Raw genomic sequence first — 13,864 nt, forward strand, 5'->3', positions numbered from 1 at the left:
CATTCAAGCACAGTTATTTTGAAGTTTGTCTTTGAGAATTCTGATATCTCAGTTTCTGGGTGTATGTATGTGTATGTATGTGTGTGTATTTATTTTTATTTCATTTTCTTCATTTTGTTTCCAATAGAGTGTTATTTCCTAATGGGCCTATTATTTGAATGCAAACATTGGACCTGCAAATTAAGAGATACTTTGGAGCTTATTAGAATCATGTTATTTTCTGTCAGGAAAGTGCTTTGTGCTTATGGCAGGCCCTAGACATTTCAGATCACATTAAACTCATGTTAAGGGTTGGGATTACTTGAAGTTGGGTATTATTTTCTGTTATGCCTAGTCTATTTAAGGTTGACCTTTGCTTATCTTCCCAACGTTTCAGTTTCCTCTTCTAAAATTAGCAGATTCCACTTTAGGAAAAGCAGCCTCAAACACCAGGTACAGCACTCTAGGTTATTCTTTTTCTCCAAGATGTTGACTCCATAGTTTTTTGCTGCTTTTTTGTATTCCAGTGTCTTCAAAGTGATTAAAAAAAAATTTGATCCAACTTTTGCTAGTTGTTTCCTATGGGAAAGTAACTAGTAATTATCTAGTTACTATTATCAGTATCTCTCAACCTAATCTTTAGGTGTTAAATTACATTTTCATTCCTTTAAAAAAATTTCCTTAAGCTTTTGTGGCAATTCTGATTTAATATTTTACATGGGAGATACAAATATTTCAACTCAATTCTTTCCAGGTCTGATTGTGTCATCTGTTGTTTCAACAGTTCTCCCTAACTACTGCCTGTTTTCCTGTGTGTTTTGTGATTTTTTCTAATACTATAGGTTTCACATATTTTGAAACTTTATTTGTGGGAGTCTTTTGTGGCCTAAATTGAAATGAGTTCCTCTAGGAGCAATTTTGTTTTGTTCTATCTGGTGCCTGTGTAAAGTTTCCCAGACCCCTAGGGTGGTACAATTTCATACACAGAGCACATGGAAGGGCTAGCTTATAATTTTAAATCCTAGAGAGATATTTAAAAAGAAAAATCTCCACCATGACCAAGTAGACTTCATCCCAGGGATGCAATGATGGTTCAACATAAGTAAATCAATAAATGTGACTCACCACATAAACAAAAGCAAAAATAAAGACCATATGATCATCTCAATACATACAGAAAAAGCATTTGACAAAATCCAGCACCCTTTTATATAAAAACCCTCAACAAACTAAGCACAAGAGGAACATATCTCAAGCCGTATATGACAAACCCACAGCCAACATCACACTGAATGGGGAAAAGTTGAAAGCATTCCCACTAAGAACTAGAACAAGAAAAGGGTGCCTACTGTACTACTTCTAATCAACATAGTGCTGGAAGTCCCAGCCAGAGCAATCCGGCAATAGAAAGAAAGGGTATCCAAATCGGGAAAGAGGAGGTCAAACTGTCGTTTTTCACTGACAGTATGATCTTGTACCTAGAAAACCCCAAAGTCTTCACCAAGAGATTCCTGGTATTGATAAATACTGCAATGTCTTGGGTTACAAATTCAATGTACACAAATCAGTAACACCCCCATACACCAATAACAGTCAAGTTGAGAGTCAAATCAAAGACTCAATACCATTCATAATAGTTACAAAGAAAATAAAAGTTACAAAGAAAAATAAAATACCTAGAAATATACTTAAGTAAGGAGATGAGAGATCTCTACATGGAAAACTACAAAACACTGAGGAAAGAAATTGCAGATAACTCAAACAAATGAAGAAACATGCTCATGGATTGGTAGCATCAACATTGTTAAGATGTCCATACTACTCAAAGTGCTTTACAGATTCAATGCAATCCCCATCAAAATACCAATGACATTATTTCATGGATCTAGAAAAATTAATTCTACACCTCATTTGGAACCATATAGCCAAAGCAATCCTAAACAAAAAGAACAAAGCTGGAAGCATCACATTATCAGACTTCCAACTATACTACAAGGTTATAGTAACCCAAACAGCACAGTATTGGTACAAAAATGTAGACATAGACCAATAGAACAGAATAGAAAACCCAGATGTAAAACCATCTATGTGTAGCTAACTGATCTTTGACAAAGAAGACAACAATACACACTGGGGAAAAGAAACCCTATTCAACAAATGGTGCTGGGAAAATTGGATTAGCCACATTCTTCATGTGAAACAGGACACCTATCTTTTGGCACTCACAAAAATTAATTCAAGATGGTTAAAAAGACTTAAATTAAGGCATGAAACCATAAGAATTCTAGAAGAAAATGTAGGAAAAACTCTTCTAGATATTGGTCTAGGCAAAGAATTTTTGACTGAGACCCCAATGGCAATTACAGCAGCAACAAAAATATATAAATGGGAATTGATTAAATAAAAAAGCTTCTGCACAGCTAAAGAAATAATCAACAGAGTGAATAGACAATGTGCAGAATGAGAGAAAATATTCACAATCACATCTGATAAAGGGCTAATATTAACAACTAGAATTTATGAAGAATTCAAACAAATCAGCAAGAAAAAAATTAACAACCACATTAGAAAGTAGAGAAAGACACAAACAGAAGTTTTTCAAAAGATAGACAAATGGTCAACAAACACACAAAAAAATGCTCAACATTAATAATCATCAGGGAAATGCAAATTAAAACCACAATGAGATATCACCTTACTCCTGTTAGAATGACTTTTATTAACAGCCTCTATGGAAAACAGTATAGAGATTTCTCAAAGAACCACAAGTAGACCTACCATTTAATCCAGCAATCCCACTACTAGGTATCTATCTAAAGGAAAAGAAGTGATTTTATCAAAAAGATACCTGTACTCGAATGTTTATTGCAGCACAATTCACAATAGCAAAGACGTGGAATCAACCCAAGTGCCCATCAATTCATGAGTGGATTAACAAAATGTGGTATACGTATACCCTAGAGTACTACTCAGCCATAAAAAGGATGAATTAATGCCTTTTGCAGCAATTTTGAAGGAACTGGAGACCATTATCCTAAGTGAAGTATATCAAGAATAGAAAAACACCATATGTACTCTCTAATTAAATTAGAACTAACCAATGGGCACTCAAGTACACAGAGGAAAGTAAAAGCCATTGGAAATCAAGCGGGGGCGGGAGGTGGGGGAAGGAAGGGCAGGGCAAAACTCCACTTAATGGGTACAATGAATGCTATTCGGGGGTAATGGATATATTTATAGCCCTGACTCAAGCCATGTAGCAAAAACATCTATACCCTCTTAATATTTTGAAATTAAAAAAATAAAAGAATTAGTAGAAAAAAGAGAAATCTCCATTAAGAGCCAATGTTTCCGATAGCATGCTCAGGGACATGGTGCTTGGGTTCATTCCTATTTCAACCTTGGCCTGAGTGCAGACTAGCTTTATAACATTTGCATTGAGATCTGTCCTCTGCTCCTGTGCCCTTAAGACTGTGATAACCAGAACTTCTGCTTCACCTGATGGCAAATTCCTTCATGATAAAAACAGCTGAAGGGCTCTGTTTACCTCTTTGGCTTCCCATTGTCACTTAGTTTTGGGTGTCTTAGTATTCCTTACTTTCTTGCCAGTATGTCAATTTATTTAAAAGGAATTTCTAAACCTTTATTCAAATTGTTAGTTAATTTCAAAGAGACAGAGAGACAGAGAGAGTGAGAGAGAACGAGCATGAGCACACCTGTCTGTGTTCTCAGCCCACCAATATGTTAGATATGAAGTATCCAGTGAGTTTCTTTGCCATGCGCCTCTCAGAAGAGAGTATGGCAGGGGTTAGGAATGTAGGCTGGGGATCAGAAGATAGATTGGTATAGCCAGATTGCCTACGTTCAAATTCCACTTCCACCAACCACTAAAATATGTATTCTTAGTGAAATTGTTTAACTTTTCTTTGTCACAGATTCCACACAGAATTATTGGAAAGAGGAAGGATGTAGAACTCATAGAATAGTGCCTGCCATCGTGGTGATGACACCAATTACCACGTCACACTGACCTGGTCTTGGACATCCTCATCACATAACTCCAGCTGCATAATGCGCTCAAAAGGTCGGAAGAGTGCTTCGTTAAAGTGGAAATGAGGCGGCTCGCTCCAGTCCGTGAGAACCTCTGTCAGTATGTCATGGATGAAGGAAACAGCCTTCTGAGACACGTGTCTTTCCTTATGGCAAGCAGCCTGCAGGATGCATGAGAGAGTGGAACACCGTCAGGACATCCAGCAAGTAAGAGCTTGGCTTCTAAAGGCTTTCCTAACCCACCTCATTACACGGAGGCGGAAGCAGCAACTCTGCTAAAGTCAAACAATTCTAAAGGATAAGTGTAGATGAACTGCACAGGGAATTGCACTTTAAAAAATGTAGCCAGCTTATCAGACACAACTCCAATTTTGCTTTAATGTTTCTGGTAAAAAGAAAACTTTCTAGTAATTTCTTTTTCTGTAACATGACAGTTTTCTTGAATAGTACAGAATATGCTCAATATAAAGATACCAGAACTCCTAATGGTTTCATCCTTAGCTGTGCCCCAAACATATGAAGGTTGGATGAGTCATCTGTCCTTCAGTGAGATTGGTCAATTGTCACAATAGCTCTAATTGGTTCTCACCTCCTGATATCCATGCCCTTTTGTGGTCTTCTCCACACTGACCCTGGGCTTGGACGTGTGACTTGCTTTGGTCAGTGGAACAAAAGCAAACATTGTATAAGTAGAGAATTAAAAAGTAGTTGTGATTTGGGGTTTGCCCTCTTGCTGTTCTCTGGAATCCTAAGAATGCCATGTGAACAAGCTGGGCTGGTCTGCTGGACCTAGTCTACAGGTAAGACCGTATAGAGGAGAGGCCTATTTGTCTAGCCTTCCCGGTTAAGGCCATCATGAGCCAGCTGCCCCCATCTTTGTACCAGCTGGCCAGAAATATACAATTAAGGCCAACTGAGCTGGCCCAGACCAGAAAAACTCATCCAGATGAGCCTATTTCAAATTTCTGACCCATGGAATCATGAGCTAAATAAATGGTTACTGTTGTAAGCCACCAAGTTTTTGGGGTGATTTAGTATAGTGTAATAAATAATCAATATATTCTTACCCCATGACTAAGTTACTATTCGCTACATCCTTTCCTTTTTAGAATGTTCTCACGTTAGGGATTTAAGTTCCAAGAAATATTTTATGATAAATCTTTACCAGAAAAGTGCTAAAGAGCTACTAAGAGTAGTTATCACTGCAAAACAGGGCAACAGTTTTCCCTATATACTTAGAAGTAGCCAGTCTTCGTGTACTGAGATGTTTAGATGTAGAGTTGCCATAAAATTGATCACATGAACTGTTTTCCTTTGGAGAATGAAAGGGATCATAGTATTAATTTTGTTGGGAAAACCAGCACTTGTTATCTCCCAGCAGAAAGGATGATGTCCTAAGTATACTTAGCTATTAGAAAGAAGGGTTTAGTAGAAAGCAAAGATGTTGTTATATTTCTGCATAAAAATGAAGATATTAAGAGCCATCGACTGTCTTTCAGCTCCAGACTACTCAGGTTGACACCAGATCATAAAGAAGGAAAAACTGGCTGTGCATGGCTCCTAGCTGAGTTGTGTAACTGCAAAGAAAGAGGGTCATAGTGAGACCAGGCAAGAACTGCCCTTCACAGTGACTCTTAGATGTCAGGAGGTATAATCACAAAACAGTGACGTTTGCAGCCTGATGATGGGCAAGTTCTCATTGCTCTATGGGCACCACGCTCTTTGTCTGCACACTGACTGGGAGCCTGCGCCAGCTCTGCTGTTCACTAAGTTGTCAGTTCCAGCCACACCCACCTCCCGGGGCTCACCTCCACCAGGTGCGGGGCCACGAGGCTCCAGCAGCGCATCACGTGCAGCAGGGGCCGCGCTTTGCTGCGCACGATCCTCAGCATGGCATCCCCCAGGCGGAACAGGTGCAGAGCGCTTTTCCGGTCTTGGGTGGACTTAACTTCTCCTGCAGGAAGATAAGACCATAAAAGCCAGAAAGCCTAAACTCAGTCTGAAGCACGGAAAGAGGTTGAAAACCTCAGCACTGTGCTCAGACTAGTGGGATTATTTGGTGTGGGCTAAGGAAGCAGGGACGGACCCCCAGATTTGAGAAGACTAGGAGGTTCACTCAGCAAGGCCAACACCTCTCTCTCATTCACCACTGTTCCCCAGTACCTGGGACATGAAGTGTAAGCAATTCTTGTTGTTAAGAGGGGATGGAGGAATGGTTAAGTAGGAGGGCTGGGAAGTCCGACTGCTTGGGCTCAAATCCTGGCTCCACCGTTCGGAAGTTGTGTTATGCTGGGCCAAAGAGTTTCCTCTCTAATGATCTCATCTGTAAAACTGGGAAAATACCACCTACCTCTTCAAGTTGCTTTAAGGACTAAATGTGATAATACACATAAAATGCTCATCATCAGGCCTGGCACGTGCTAACTGAGCAACATTTCTAGCTATTATTGTTACTACTGTCATTGTCACCCTTCACAGTCATCATCTGCTTTACCAATCCTTAATGGCACCTCTGAAGCCACTGCCAAGCAGGCCAGGCCCCTCTGCTACTCAATAATGTGTTGTTTGACCTGCTCTGTCTTACTGTAGTACGATCCTTGCCTACCCTGATGTCAGGCCACCTCTGTGCCACTGTCACTGTAGTCTTCCCACTGCCTTCTTGCTCATGTCCTATTGCTTCCCCTATGTTCCCCTATATAACACTGATCTTTACCTGGCTCTTCTTCTAAGCACAACCCTCCTTTCTAATTAGTCTTGCTATATCAAGCTTCAAAATATCAGTACAGGTTAAGTATCCCTTATCTGAAATGCTTGAGACTAAAAGTATTCCATATTGCAAATTTTTTAAAATTTTGGAATATTTGTGCGTGTGTGTGTGTGTGTGTGTGTGTGTGTGTGTGTGTATGAGCTACCTTGGGAATGGGTCCAAAGTCTCAACAGAAAATTCATTTATGTTTCCTATATACCTTTGCACGTGATTTTATTTTGCCCCTGAGGACACTGAGTAAACTGTGTTGTGTGCCTGCATTTTGATTGTGACCAGTCAGGTGTAGAATTTTCCACTTGTGACAGCATGTCAGTGCTCAAAAGGTTTTGGATTTTTTAGTGTTTCAGATTTTCCCATTAGAGACGCTCAACCTGTAATAATCATGGACATTTACTGGACGTTTACTCTGCACCAGACATTGTATTGGTTCTTTACATCTTTAATCACTTTAAGTTTTTAAAGAAACCTGAAGAAGTAAATTATTGCCATTTCACACAGTAGAAAACTGAGTGTCTGAAAGGCAAAAAGACTTGCCTTAGACGCTGCAGCTGGTAAGTGGTGAAGGCAGCATTTTGATGCACAGCTGACTGATTCCAAAGCCAGGCTCTCTCATCCCAGGTTTGATGCCTCTCCCCAACCCTGCTCTTTGGTTTTTTATAAGCCAGAGTCTACACAAAAGACTCTGGGCTCAGAGATGCTCTGGAAGTCTGAAGCATCTGGGATGTTGGCTTTACATAAGTAAGCTTTTAAAGTCTACTAAAAATTAGAGGGGAAAGAACTGTGGTTCTTAAATCCTAATCTGCAAGAAGAATGATAAAGCTGAATATATTGCACTTAGAACTTCGCATTCCTACAGATAGAAGGGATCCCAGAGGTTGTGCAGTCCAACCTGCCACCAAGGTGCATCCCCAGCACATGGCTCCATGTCTGTGCCAGAACTCGTCTAAGACAAGGTGCTCATTGTTTCAGCACAAACGCCTGTGCTGCTGATGAATAGTTCCATTGCTGAGCCATCTGTCACTCCTTTGGGACCCTTGGGCAACTCAGTACAACTCTACCCTCTTGTGCAAGGTTGGCCTTTAAGAGGGCCTTATCTTTCCACCTGGCCTCCTCCTTGAAGGCCATGATACTGATCCACCATTGATGGGGTATGCCTCTGAGATCAGTTTTTTAAGAGTGGTGTGAGGTTTCTGGTAAGCCTTTCATTTTTCTTTTTCACCAGCCCTTCTGAAATCAGTGGTTGCCTCTACAGGTTGGCTGTACAGAGGTGAGGGGTATGGTTTGTGAAATGGAGAAAGATTCCCGCCCACATCTGCACCCTAAGAAGTAGCTGCACAACTTGTACATCACAAGCACACACCTTTGCAGAACCGCCTAGTCCAGCTCCAGAAGTAGTACCCACAGATGTGGCAGCAGTGACATTTCCATTCATAGAGTTATACCACCCCTCATGCCTAAAGAGTGCCATAAAGAGTTATACCACCCCACACACTATGCCTCAAGACTCATAAACAAGTCTATATTGAACTTAGCTCCTGAGAGTGTGTGCAAAGGGAATATGGACTCAAACCTACAGGCACACTGCCGGTATTAGAGACCTGGACTTTCTCCCGCTAACTTCCCGGCATGGTTTCTTCAGGGAAAGAATTACCTGGCATTGCCAGAGAGTAATCGACTGTATCCGTAACAGAATGGAAAAGCTGAGACTGTGATGCTTTCTTCAGCTGGTAAAGGAAACCTCCCAAAGCCATGAGGTTCAACTTATCTGTAGCATCTTCAAAGAGCCTGGATGCAAACAGAAAGAGAACTGTTATTTGCAAACATTTCAGCAAGGTCTTTATGGCAGAATGATTATGGTAATTTTGTTGATGTGATTAATGAAAATGCTACGTAAACACTGTAGACAAATGTATGGTATTATTGCATTTATTATTATTGTATACAAATCTGCTCTAACCATGACATTTTAATCCAAAGGGCACAAAGCATATTATTAAAAATACAGTATCTTTGTATCCTTGTGGTCAAGCTCAGCCATAGTGGGCACCCTAAAATGATGTTTGGCAAGGAGCTGAAAGAAGGCAAAGCCTTGCTCCCAGAAACTGCATAATTGGGAACAGAGTCCTCAGAATTAGCTTCAATTTTGCAAAATATATTAAAAAACAAAACCCAGTAAATTAATCAAGAGGTTTTTGTTTGCCTATAATTTATGACAATAACATTGGGCTTGACACTGGGGAGGATGCAAAAGTAGTTAATGCTGGATCTCGTAAGGCCCCCAAGGTTGGGGACTGGCCTGGTACACCCAGAGCCCTGGATGCTATGGGAGCTGAACTATCTATTGGAGGAAAGATTGTTCCCTAATATGATGGGCCTTGCAGGTTATTTTCATTTAGCTAGGCACAAACATTTCTAGCAGAAAACTTTAGGAAGGTGGAGGGAGTACAATAGCAGGACTTAAACAAGAATCCGAGGGTGGCTCAGCAATGGAACTATTCATCAGCATTCTAAGTGCAGGGCCTGGTGGTAGAGAGAACTAGGCTTGAAAAAGATCAAAGAGATCTCCGTGACCGGCTAACCAATCCAGTTGTCCCTGCAGCGACTCTGCGAGCAGGCAGAGGACGCGGGCGTCACTGACACCAGGACATTTGGGGCGGCGCACCTGTCGGCCTGCGTGGACAGGGTGAGCACGGCCGCCGCCGCGCTGCTCCCGCTCACGAGGCCGCCGCCGCGGAAGTCGGAGGCCCGGCCCCGGCCGCCTTCCCGGACCAGGTCTTGGATGGACGGTGGCTGCAGGACAGGGGCCGTGCTCAGGGGCCGCCCCTGCTCCGGGCTCTGCTCCTGGGTCCCGCCCTCGCACTCCGGGTCCCCAAGGAGGCCGGCGCCCCCGGACACCTTCCGGGGCTGGCGGAGGGTCAGAGGCGGCTGCACGGCGCCGTCGCTGAAGTGGGTGTGCTCCAGCGTGCCCACGTACTCGCACACCCTGGGGACACAGGCAGGACAAGAGCGTCAGGACCGCGGCTCCCAACCCCACAGCTCTGCAGTCCTCCCACACTTTCCTCCTTTCCTCTGATCACAGCCAGCCCCTCCTTCCCGTTTTCTCACTACATGTATTATTATTATTATTGTTATTGAGTTGGACCAGACAGCCTGAAAATGGGTAAAGGGGTCCTCCAGTTCTCTCACCCCAGGATGGGAGAAAGATTGGCAATGAAGACCCGTCTACCTGCTTCCATCCTGTCCAGCTACTGGCTCATCTGGACTCTGAGCAAGTTTTCCCAAGGAACTTCCTCCCCTCTCTACAGTGCTCTGATTAAAAGCTGGGAAGCTTTTCCTTACGATGGGGTCTCAGAATGACCATGCATATGAAGAACAGGCCCTCTGGCCACAACGGGGTTCTGCCCAGCCTTGTTCTGCCTGGTACTGACAGCTCCATATAACTCATGTAACTCATGTCAGGGTGGGGCACGAGTGGTAGGGAGGATGACACCTAATCATGGGAAACAGAGAAGAGTCACAACATGTGGTACGACTGCCAACTTCTAAGTTGTTTGTTCCCAACGGAACTTGGGACTAAGATGGCTCACAAGAGGTCCCCCACCCAGAGTAGGTCCAGTGAGTGGTAAAGAACATCCTAGATAATCCCCTCAGATGTTCTATAATGGGGGAATTTTTCCATCCCATACATATTGCTTAGGTACCATCTGAGCCTTTTTCTTTTTTCCTTTTTTCTTGTTAGAGCAATGAAGAGTAGCAGGTGGCCAGCCACCATATTAAAGCCAGCTTGCTCCTGGCTGATTCCTCCCGGGCCTTTCACGAGTTCCTCTCAAGATCAGTTTTTCAATGTTTGAACAATCTGCATGTTTCTCTCTTTAAAACTACTTGCTTGGAAGATGTCAAACAGAGCCCAGATCTATCTGGCCAGTGCCCTGGGCCCTCATCCCAGCTCCTGCCCTTCAGCTGCTTTGCCTGAGCTGGGCCTGGCGTGAGTGAGGCCTCGGGCCTGTGCTGCAGAAAAGGAACAGCCGGCAGCCCTGCCACGCCTGCTCCGTGAGCAGTGCTCCTTCCACTGTACTGGGTCTGCCCAGATGCAGTGTCTGGGGAGACGTGCTTTTTGCCTCAGTCGTAGGAAGACTTGGACTCTGTAGTTATCACTTTGTTTTCATTTTATAGACACTGTGAACTATTACTATATAACTGAGGATTTCTTTTTACTTTGATGCTACAATGCTTAGAGCCAAATTTTTGGTCTGTCTTTGGCACAGATGAACTATTCTGTTTTTTTCCTTTGTCTAGCTAAAGTATAATAAAAGTAGGCATCTTATACTCCATGTATCCATGACCATCCAAAATCCTTCCTTAAATAAAGAAAACACTGATAAACATACAGCAATGTTATAGTGCTGGCATGTGATCAGTTTTTAGATTTGTACAGTATTCACCCAACTTATGTGGTCTTCTACCATTCACTATTTAAGAAATTGGTTTTTCTTCCTTGGTACAACATACCTCTCTCTCATAGATAATGTCACTAAGTAAGTCACAATTCCCTTAATTCAGTTCTCTTACCTGTTCTTCAAAACATATATTCAGTTGGGCTCTAACTCCCTTTTCTCTTTTTATCTCTCATTTGGAGTTTATTCAAATTCTGTGAAACATCATAATCTATTTAAATCTATTGAGCCTTCCCCCTCCCCAGGCTTCCCAAGGCAGGGTGGGTGTCACCGGTGCGGGGCCCCGTCATGCACCTGAACACGTGAGGCCAGCAGTCCGGGTTGTGGCTCCCCATCTCCAGGCCTACGCTGAGGATGGCCTCCATGCACAAGATGTGGGCTGTGTGCAGCCACACCCCCTGCACCTTCCCAATCTGCTCCAGTTTCTGCTCCACTTTTAGTTTCACTGTGCCAGAAAGACATTTATTAAAATAACAGTCTGAGCAAGGGAGACAGAAAGGGAGAGAGAAAGAATGAAAATGAAATAATGCGTTGTCATGCAAGGGCAAAGGGAAACGACAGACTTCACTGGCAGCAAGCTCCTCTGTGGCAGGTCCCCGAGGTTCATCATGCAAACTATCCAGCCAGCACACATTGGTGACCCCTGTTCTGCAGCTCCGGAAGTTGAGTGGATCCTGAGCTGGTAGGTGCAATTCCTTGTAGGCCCATCGAGCTAAAGCCATCTGTGCCTAGACCCTTCACTTTCCCCTCAAATTGGTGGTATGGAAGACTTCTCTGAGATTGGTTTAATGTGATGCTTTCATGATGATCATCTCTACAACTATGTATGTATACTCTGAGCACCAGGATGACTGCTTTAAAACTGAAAAGTACCATATTATGTGACTCTCTGAGTTTATATTTGTATTTGTGAGCTCCAAATAATACTTTTAAAAATTATAGATGACTAATGAGAAAGGACACAGAGGGTGACTTAAGATGTCAATAGTACAAAATGTCAAAGGAGGCCAAAGGACACTGTGTTCTCCTTGAATAAAGGCATTGATTCATTTTATCTGATAGGATGACTAGGTGATAGTCCAGAAGCACAAAATACAGCAAGAAATCTGAAACCACATTCCCAGTGTAAAGAGGAAAGTGATTTTTAGCAAAACATAATTTGGCTCATGAATGTGATATTAATTTTATTTTTATTTCTATGTAATTTGAATATTTTGGTTTTGTGGGTTTTTTTTAAGAATTCTAAATGTAAGGATTTTTACATGGCTCACAGTTGTATAATACTTAAATAAAATTGTGAAACCCTTTTTTCAGTAAACACGGGGGAGCTGTGAGAACTGCTTTGCTTTTAAATGGGTCTATAAATATTATTCAAGTTTGAGGAACACTGACCTAAATTGTTTTTCTCAGCTAAAAATGTCCAACTGTCTGTCACTGGCTGTCTTACATAGCTGATAGATAGTATTAGCACCATTTGGAGCAAGCTTGCATTTCTCATTTTGTGTGCTGCTGCCTTCTACCTTTCATCGCTATTAGGAAGGTCATTCTCTTCTCATATCTAGATGCTCATTAGCTTCAGTGATGCACTGATTTGAACAAGTTAAAAACCAGCCCTTCCTGAGTTCATGAAGCTTGGATTTTTCTTTGACAAGAGCAAAGTCAGCCTCTTCTCATGAATTTCCTCCATTTGTTTGATTTGCTCCTTCAGAACACTGGCCAATCTGCCTCCCCCCACTATAAGCTGCGGGGTCTACAAGTGTACACTTCCATGAAGCAGCGGCCCACGGTACTCCCGTTAGCAGTCAACTGCACTTTCCTTGTCGGCAGGGGCTAGCATGTCTCTGGGCTGCAGAGGGGGCTACAGTAAGCACTCTGTGATCAGCGGTGTACATTGCCGTATGCCATACACAGAACGGGGACGAGCTGCAGCCTGATGCAGGTGTGCGCCCACCACACCCAAAGCACCAGTGGATGCTGGCCCGTCGGCTGTTACCTTGTGCTATGGCATCGCTGGGTTCTTGTGCCTCCCTTTCCTCCTTCTCTTCCTGGACACAGGAGGCAGCCGCCATCTGGGCAAGGGCTGAGGCACAGTTAGCAGCGACCCCTTGAGAGGAGACAAATAGTTACCCCTTGACCGAGTGTGTTCTCTAACCATTCGCCTAGCAGAACCCCTTCTAGAGAACTTCTTTCCCACCACAGTCATTCTCAGTGAGTTCTGTAGGGACCAGCCCCATGCGCCACCACTCCTGCCAGTACCTAGAGCACAACTCAGCCGCGCAGCCTTCCGCAGCCCGTCGAGGCTCATGCAGATGGCATCCCGTTCCTTCTGGTTCTGCTCTTTGATGCCCTCGGCTCCCAGGATGAAGGCTAGACCTTTGGAGCTCCCTGCCATCCTGCCCGTCAGGGGGGTCGATAACGTGTCGATCAGGTTCTTCCAGCAGCCAACCAGAATATAGCGAGCAAATGCCACCCCTGGAACATGAAGGGGTGTGGGTCACTTTCCAGAGACAAAAACAACCTGGCAACGAGTAAAATGGGGCTCTCTGGCCATCAAATTAGCAATACTGAGTTGCATGCAATTCTGTAACAGGAAAAATAATTTAATGGACTATAT

The 13,864-nt window shown here is 43.1% G+C and overlaps 1 protein-coding gene across 1 annotated transcript in view; it reads right to left on the minus strand.

Moving 5' to 3' along the window:
- The window catches only part of ARFGEF3 (ARFGEF family member 3), a 153,497-nt gene that overhangs the window by 32,964 nt on the left and 106,669 nt on the right, over nucleotides 1-13,864 (minus strand). The window contains exons 16-22 of the mRNA XM_012748059.2: nucleotides 13,507-13,722; nucleotides 13,244-13,354; nucleotides 11,545-11,695; nucleotides 9,459-9,779; nucleotides 8,448-8,581; nucleotides 5,838-5,983; nucleotides 4,011-4,190 (exon numbers count right to left, since the gene is read on the minus strand). Of these exons, the coding sequence (XP_012603513.1) occupies nucleotides 4,011-4,190; nucleotides 5,838-5,983; nucleotides 8,448-8,581; nucleotides 9,459-9,779; nucleotides 11,545-11,695; nucleotides 13,244-13,354; nucleotides 13,507-13,722 (1,259 nt within the window). The remainder of the gene's footprint in view (nucleotides 1-4,010; nucleotides 4,191-5,837; nucleotides 5,984-8,447; nucleotides 8,582-9,458; nucleotides 9,780-11,544; nucleotides 11,696-13,243; nucleotides 13,355-13,506; nucleotides 13,723-13,864) is intronic.

This window comes from Microcebus murinus, chromosome 5 (genome assembly GCF_040939455.1).
Source record: "Microcebus murinus isolate Inina chromosome 5, M.murinus_Inina_mat1.0, whole genome shotgun sequence".
In the NCBI taxonomy this organism is placed as follows: domain Eukaryota; kingdom Metazoa; phylum Chordata; class Mammalia; order Primates; family Cheirogaleidae; genus Microcebus; species Microcebus murinus.